Source organism: Aulonocara sp. 'chitande type north' Nkhata Bay, linkage group LG17 (assembly GCF_057382095.1).
Source record: "Aulonocara sp. 'chitande type north' Nkhata Bay isolate Kocher_YH1m ecotype deep benthic linkage group LG17, A_spYH_male_GT1.1, whole genome shotgun sequence".
NCBI lineage: Eukaryota > Metazoa > Chordata > Actinopteri > Cichliformes > Cichlidae > Aulonocara > Aulonocara sp. 'chitande type north' Nkhata Bay.
This window is the reverse complement of record NC_141360.1, coordinates 27,159,270-27,167,769: the sequence shown is the minus strand read 5'-3', so window position 1 is coordinate 27,167,769 and position 8,500 is coordinate 27,159,270. Positions and strand designations below refer to the sequence as shown.

The 8,500-nt window shown below is 40.6% G+C and overlaps 1 protein-coding gene across 1 annotated transcript; it reads right to left on the bottom strand.

Annotated features, from left to right (window-relative positions):
* Nucleotides 1-268: 268 nt before the first annotated feature.
* On the bottom strand, nt 269-8,252 carry fam180a (family with sequence similarity 180 member A). Its single transcript, XM_086269868.1, has 3 exons — nt 8,052-8,252; nt 1,315-1,412; nt 269-933 (listed from the first exon to the last, which is right to left on the bottom strand). The coding sequence occupies exons 1-3, from the start codon at nt 8,125-8,127 to the stop codon at nt 604-606; spliced, it is 504 nt and encodes a 167-aa protein (XP_086125994.1). The 5' UTR covers nt 8,128-8,252; the 3' UTR covers nt 269-603.
* Between the last annotated feature and the right edge of the window lie 248 nt (nt 8,253-8,500).

Here is an 8,500-nt window from a genome sequence, read left to right as displayed (position 1 = left end):
AAAGGGACTTCAGCCATGACCACTTCGCTTTGCTGAAGGTTGAGTCTCATTTGATGCCGTGGATTTACATGATCAGAAACAAAATCCAGGAAAGTGAGAGCAGCCGATCTCTGCAAGCCCATATCATCTGACAGCTCAGCTATGAGCTGATGTACTGGGACCTTGAGGTCTGCTTGATCTAAACTTGTGCTTAAATAAGTTTATAGAAAAGTAAGATACACTGATCTTTTGAGAATTAAAATTTTATTATTTACCTCACATAGGGTAACAAAACAAAACAGAAGCACATGATATAACTTTTCAGGAGTTTGTGGTTTGAGCTCTTAATTGGAATTATCCCAGTCAGATAAGACTGGAAGTCAAGTTTGAAAGCGCTGATAAAAGTGAGTTTGGACCCTGAGTTTAGTTACATTTTTTGGTTAAAAATTTAATTGCTTATATAATTTTATATACATTTTTTGATATTTGTATTTGTATATACAAATAGTTTCATATAAAAAGCAATATAATAATCTAATTTGTTTTTAAACTTTGCAGGACACTGGAAATGGCATGGATAAACGGCATCTCCACTACTGAAAAAAATATGGACAACTTCTTTCCTCAAAAGGGTTTGAGATCCTTTTGAAGAGCTTGGAACAGCTGGATTAGGGTGTCGGTCCATATCTCTTTCTGGTGCTTGTTGGTGATACGAGCCAGGGTCTGAGTGGTGTACACTAACGTCAGCACTGTCCTCTCAAAGTCCTGCCAGCTCAGAGGTTGGCGCCGCTGGGTGAGCTCGGCCGTCAGACGCCTGATGTCGGAGAGCCTTTTAGGCAGTACTTCCTCACAGATGACTTCCAGCTTTTCCACACTTCTCAGGGAGGCCAACTCCTCATCTGGAATCAGCAGGGTGTGTCCATCACCTTGTATCTGCATTCCACCCAGCAGAATCTGGGAGATAGATAGGCATCCACTAAATTCACATTCACATATATAAGCAGCTAACTGAAAAATGGAGTTGCTAGCAAGGTCACGTCCTGTTAACGGCTATTTCAATCTGTTCCAAAGAGCCTAATCATCTAAATATTGTGAAATGAGCCTAAGATGGCATAAGAAAGTAAAATATCTTTTTCATCAATGTCACCAAAATATCTCACATTCCTGCTAATGATTAGGAGCACAGCAGCAGTACACAGTGTTTTGTTCTAATCAGCAGGGTGAGGCCACAAATGTGTTATTTTTAGAAGTCTTGTGCACATTCTAAGAATACTGGTTTCCATTAAAGAAACACTAGCTCATGAACTATTTCGGGGCCGCAAGAACTTAACTGACCTCAAAAAGCAGCTTGATGTCCTCCACCGAGTGCTGGAATGTGGGGTTGATCAGTGAATATGTTCCCCGTTTTATCCTGTATGCAGATGGGTACAGCACTAGAACACACAAGAAGAAAAAATTGGATTATAGAATCTCCCTTTTCAAAAATTAAGGCAGGACATTATTTATTGTGACATTTATGCGGGAGGGCCAGAGGTTGAGTAAACACATATTCATTACTGTTCAAATATTATGTATGTGGTTGAGACTTGGGCTCCAGCTGTGAAGAGATCAACTGGTCTTTGACCTGAGCCACAGTTGCTACAAACACCAGCGGCCTGGTGCCCCCAGAGGTGCGATATCTGCTTATTGACTCGTGGAAGGGCAGGTGTAACTGACCTCATTTGGTCAGGCTTCAAAGTGTCAGCCCATATGTGTAGCAGACGGGGGATCTCATAATGTGAGGTGTCCTGATACGGCTGGAATGAAACCCCTCACTTTCAGCTAGAAACAGTTGCTGCTGCCGCCTCATTTCTGTGATAAAATTGAGCAAAATCCATATTTTCCTGGAAGTGATAACAAGAGGCTAAACCTCACATCTAGAGGTGGACAGCAGCTAACATTACTCACATACTTTCCTAAGTATCTGATGTACTAACAATTAAGCACGGGGCTATTTTGGAATATTTTGTTTTTACCCTAATTCAGAGGTTTTTAAAATTCTTTTTAAATACACATTGTACAGTGTGATGAAACTTCAGAGTTCATAATTCTGGACCACCAGAGTGAGCTGCTCTATAGAGATGTGAAATTGGAAAGAAAAATCCAGCAGAAGCCTAGCACAGGATCTAGAGGAGATTCATCAGGTCCTTCAGTTGATCTGTCTGCCGATCACTGAAGCCTGATCAGAAATGGTCTCAGTGGAAGAGTGGCTCTCAAGAAGGAAGGGGAACAGAGAGAAAGGGCTGGGGTAAGTTAAATTACACAAGAACTGATATGGTTAATCCCATTTTACAACTTTTGTTACAAATCGAGTCAATTAGTTCACTGGTCTAAAATGAAAAATAACATTATGGTCTAAATTGTCTAAATAACATAGCTGTGTCTAAGAAATGATTTGTGAACTTCCTTAATCTAGCAACACATTTGCATTATAATAAAGAAAGATTAAGAGTCACAGCAGGGTCTGTTTGTAATAATATAACTTTGAATACTGCCCAGACTTTGAAAACTTTTTTGTGTATCTCTGTTATCTCTCCAAGAACCATTTTTGTTAATGTAGCATCAGGAGAAGAAACTGAAAATCAAATTTGATTTGCACAGAAGGAGGTCCATCCATCCATCCATCCATCTTCATCCGCTTTATCCGAGGCCGGGTCGCGGGGGCAGCAGCCTAAGCAAAGGAAGGAGGTTTCACAGTATAATGAATTAAGGTAAAACTTCCTCTAGGGTTCTACAGCTGTTCAGCTCTCTTTTTCCATTGCTACCCATATTCTGTTGCCGTCCAGTACTCCATTCAGCGTGTAAGCCAACACACGGAGATCTTAATGAGGTATACAGTATATAAACACTGGCATTCATGTGAATTTGGATGTCATCCTTCCTCTCTGCTACAGTGGCATCTATGGATTCCTGCTTCACCAATTCTGCAGTAATGATCAGCTTGACTGCCTGCAGCATCGCTGGCCAGATACATTTAGCTTTATAGCAATTGTCAGGCCAGCCAAAGCCACACAAATTGGCAGAGCTCCCTATGTACCTGCTTCCTGCTTGGGCGACTGCCAGTCTCAGCTCTGGCCTCCCTTTCGCAGCACAGCCACTGCTCTCAATGTAAAGAAATGTGTAGCTCCACATTTCCATGTTGGGGTTCCAAAAATCTGGCACATCTGTGTAATCTTTAGCATGTTACCTCAGTCCTTCCACCTGCCCCACCGTCAGGGGCCATAGCCAGACGTTGTGAAATCTCAAATAAACATTGTCTAACTCCACCTTTTCCTATAATATGAATTTGGGTTTCAAGGATCAAAACATATGTACTTATTGTAAATTCCAAATGCAGATGAAATGCTGTTCACGACCCTCATCATAATGTCAGAAATCAATAAAAGTTCAAACACTTCTAATGGAGAAGTTTGAACTTGTTGAAGAGTGACTCTGAAGCAATATAATATGCAACATGCACAGTTGTTCCAACCCCCAAACACCAAAGACAAGTAGAGAGAAGATTTCCCCAGATCAAGTACTAACATCCAACTCTAAGTGGATGACAACTTGTAGGTGAAAATGTATACTCCTCATTGAGTATGCAGCTCCCAAATGCATCAGGTATTGTGGAGGAGCGATGCCTGTGCAGACATATTAGTTACCGAATAGATACGGTAGCTTCAGCGGGCCATTGCTAAAGTAAACAATACAACACCCGAGGGTGCTCATTAGAACAAGGGTTATATCGTTAAAGGATCGAGGCGATGCGGGGAAATGACAGCTTGGAGGCCAGCCCAGCGCTGATTTACATCTAAAATTAATAATCTGTAATTTACATAAAAAGGCTCTGCTACTACTACAATAGTCCTTTGGCATGTAGGAAAGTGTGTGTTTTATGTTTATAGCAGCTCCAATAGCACTTTGGAATAAAAATATTATAGCTTGTTATAGTTGGAGCTGCATTAGTGTATATGTGCACAGGCAATAACAGTAATTCTAGTCATTCCATTAAATTGTTCGATTTCTCCCAGCACAATATTGTGTAATCATGTGAATCATGTGAATCATGCTTAAAGATTACAATGAAAATGAACTAGCTTATAAGTTTGAGACACTGTGACTGACAATATGGCCAATAACAAAGAAAAAGGGCACATATACGTAGAAAGGAGCTAATGAAGGAGCACAGGTGGTTGTGAAGGTCAGGTAGAGATAACAGATGTGAGAAATTGAGGCCACTGCAGGATAGATATTCAAGATATTGTTCATTCTGTTACAAGCAATAAATAAATTATTGTCATTTAGCGCCTGCCCTCACTGCAGGACAGCTGCAGGACAGTCATCTTTGCATTGTGGATTTTAGCTTTGAGGAACTGCATGAACAAAAATATGTCACTGTGGAATTTCACATTCCCCAATGGATGACCAAATAGAGTGCATAATAAAGTAAATGGGAAAGAAATATTTCGACACAGCTGGTGAAGGGCAGACAACAACAGATGATTAATGGTGCAGAAAATGTACTGAACTTTGCAGTGACAACATATAAAATCCAGGAATTTATCATAGTGAAGGAGAAATAATGATATTTAGTCATTTTTGATTACCAACCGCTATGCAAAATATTTGATTATGCCGCGTTAATGTGCAATATTTATGAATGTGAAAGTGACATCTCAGCTTTAATCACTACGATTTTATCACATGTAAGTGAGGAGGCTGGTGAAGGTAGGCTGTCCATATATGTTAGAGCTGGATTTTCCATGAAGTTGTTTTTGGTGGGTGGGGGGTCGGGAGGTAGGGGTCGGCTAACGTGCAGGCGAACAAACCATCACGAGGTGATTCATTCTTATGAGCAAATTTTTCTTTTTTCTCATTTTCAGCTTGAATGTTTAATATACTGCTGATGTCCTTTATCACAACATATCAGCTTTCCCTGCTGCTTGTTCTAAGCCCATTCACCCGTCATGCTCCCCTCCCTCCTTCAGCGCTCCAAACAATCAATGTTTGGATGGGCAGGCTTCCCCCGAGTGTCATTATGTAGAGGCAGGGAACTTGTAATCTCCCGCTAACTGCTTGCAAGGAGATGAGGGAACAACAAAGATCCATTAATTAGCTGGGCTAAATGGTACTCCTGGCTAGAAGGATGTCTTGACGAAGACAGAAAGAGAGAGAAGGAAAAACAATCAAAAACAGAAAAAAAAAACCCCAAATGAATGTCTGGATCCCTCCAGCGTACGATAAAAGAGGGTGAAAAGGACACAGGATACAATGAAATCTTCCCTGCAATGGACCATCTTCTACATTTCACTATATCTTCAAATAATAGAAAATTGTAAAATCCCAATCCATGACAGTATTGTAATGAGAGAGAGATTTAAATTCTACCATTTATGATGTAAACACAGATCATCATAAATACTCCGAATAACTGTGAGGCCAGCAGTAGTAAAGCCCAGCTGCAATAAAGTCATGCAGTGGTGCCAGGGAAGCTGATATATACTGGGGACAGTAGTGACAACTGGAGATATGGGAGAAAGGTTGCAGTTTCTCCTGGTTCCCCATCACCCACACTCCACCTCATGGAGGTGTGAGCTTAGCCTTTAATAACCCACACAAGCCTGGGCACATTCCCAACTCATCACTTGGTTAGTTTCTTCTGTGATTAGTTGGTGTCACGTTTACATACAGTGCCCTTTAACATTGTTTTTCAAAATATGCTAATGTTGTGAAGAGGCCTATAAAACCTATTGCAAGAAGAGATTATTCAAGGTCACATGATCCAGCTGTAACTAAGCTTCATCAGATTGGAAAGTTTTAGGCCTAATCTTAAAAGTAGAGAGGGTATCTATTCTCAGTACCAGTGTTCAATAGCTCTATTGTCGTATTCCAACTAAAGAGATGGGTTTGCAACCAGCAACTGCTAAACTACTAAAGTTGAAGTCATGTCATGAACCGCTATGTGTCTAAAGGTTTTGTAGATCTGATGAAGCAAAACAGGAAAACAGGTCTAAATAATAACAGCTTCAATGCTTCTTATTTCAGCGAATCAGAAAGTCCAAAGTCAAGTCCAAAAATCCTTTAGTCAACGAAGCATTTAGCTGGGGAATCCAACACAAAGAACACAAAGCTAAGGAAACACACAACTATATGCAACAAAAGACAAAGGAATACTGAGACAACATATATACAAAAGGTAATGCAGGAAGAGGAGACGGGTGAGGACCAAAACCAAGCTGAAGCCAATCAGGGAATCAGTGAGGACAGGGACAGGAACAAAAGCTACACTCAACATGAATAAAAACAGAACCCTTTAAAGTAAAGACAGACAACAAGATGGAGTGAACATGAAGACAAAGGTGACAAAGACAAACAGAGATGAGACAGAAGGAGGAACAGAAAAAGGGGAACTAATTAAAAACAACCCTAAAGTTACTGTTTTAACAGCAACTGAAGGAACAAATAACAAGGCTAGAAAGACAAAACTTGTAAACACAAAGGAATTAATGAGTAAAAAAATTAAACACTAACAATAACAGAAACCTAATCCAAAGATCACATAACTTCAAAACTACAAAGAATTCTGAACTTGAAAATTCAAAACCCTGGGTCCAAAACCGGGTGACCACTTGTTTAACCATTCACAGAATGATCGCAGATCAGTTGCTCACTACTTCCTAAAACTTGTTGGCTTGTTGGTGGTTTAGTAATTGGTTGAAGACCAAACCAGACCTGAAGGCCAGACAGAGATTGTAGAGTTTGCATGGAAAGTCCCTGACACTCACCAACGCTGGCCGAGCAGTACTGAAACTGTGAAAAGTGAGACAGAAGCAGGAAACATTTACTTTCAAGTTAAAAGCTGTGCCTAGTGTTTGCAGACAATCCGATGTCTTTACTGCAAATTCTGCTAATCACCAAAGAAATCACAAAGAGATTTTTGGTGCAGGACTCTCTTCGCTGTTGATTTCACCTACAGACACAAACCTAAAGACAGTACTTGCCAACCAGTTTGGGAATACTTTTCAGTTATGTATGACAATGTTAGACTGTCATACTGGTGTCATACTGCAAACTGACCAATGACTGATTGTCATGAGTGCTATTCACAGAGCGCTGAATGGCTACAACCACATCGTTGTAAGATGATGAATGATGAAATATATACTCTTAGGCTCTCTCTTTGATTCAGCGATGGCTGCCCAAATCAGCGCTCCTCACTGTCCTGAATGTGTACATCCTCATCACTGAAAGAGCGGCTGCTGGCCTGTACATGTAAACAGAGCAGTCCTGGACCGATTCTATGCTGTGCTATCCACTCCAGTGTGAACTGAGCTGCTTGCAGTGAGATTGTAAATAGAGAACTGCTGTTTCCCTCAACTCCAGGAACATTTCTGAACATTAGCTTCACTTTCTTTCTGCTCTTGTTTTCAGCAGCAGTGGGCAGTTGTTGACAACACAGACAATTAATGCATGTTCAGAAACTTTTTATTGACAGTGTCACTTTGGATTTTTGATTTATTGCTGAAGGGGGAAAAAAAGTCTTACAAACTTTTAATAAAACAATGATTAAAAAAATGATTTCCTGGATTTTGGTGATATGGTATAACAATGTAAACAATTCTGAACTTTCTTTGTTTTTGCTGGCTTCAGCATCATGTGACTTGTCTACAGATTTCAAGGCCTGCGAGTGATGAGAAAGGAATTTCCTCAGTGAGTAGATCCAGTAACAACAGGCCAGTCATTTTTCGCTGGAAAACGATCTGCTGATGTCCTGCAAACTGCAATGTTCCTGCTAACTGAAGAGGATAAACACATTCTTTCACAGCTGGAACCACAGACTCGTACCAGGACTCAGCCATCACAATTTGACTCTGTCTCTGTCTTCTAGTAATATTTTAAATGATCCCACAAATGAAAACAGAATAGTTTTTGATGCAAATATACTCAATGGTGATAAAATTGCCATTTATCTCATAATAGAGAGACACTAATCAGACTCTTAATAATTGCGCATTTAAGACCTAATTACCAGAGCTTGTGTGCCAACATACCTTTCCTGTGGTGCTGACTGGCAGCACAGTAGCTGCACAGGTAAACAACAGTGAGTAAAGTCCACCACTGTGCCATGCTGATGCTCACAACCAAGATCCACTCGTACAAATCAGTACACACTCCCTTCTTTCTGAGTTCTGTCTCTCAGTCATAAATGAACATCTCAACGATGGATGAGAACCCTCCTTTCCACTTCATAGGCTTTGTGCATAGGATCATCTTTCACTGTGTTCAATTTTCTTTTGTCCCCCCCCCCCTTCCTCATCTACTTTCATTTCTTTCTTTTTTTTTCGTGTGTGTGTTCTCTTCTCAAGCCAGGGTGTCTGGGCTCTCATCTGGAATTCATCAGAATTTTGGGAAAGCCTGCCCTCTTGGCTGGACTTTTCTTACAGCTACTGGATGGCTGCTTTACTGGCTGAGTGGTTCAGCCACTGAGACTCTTCAGTTG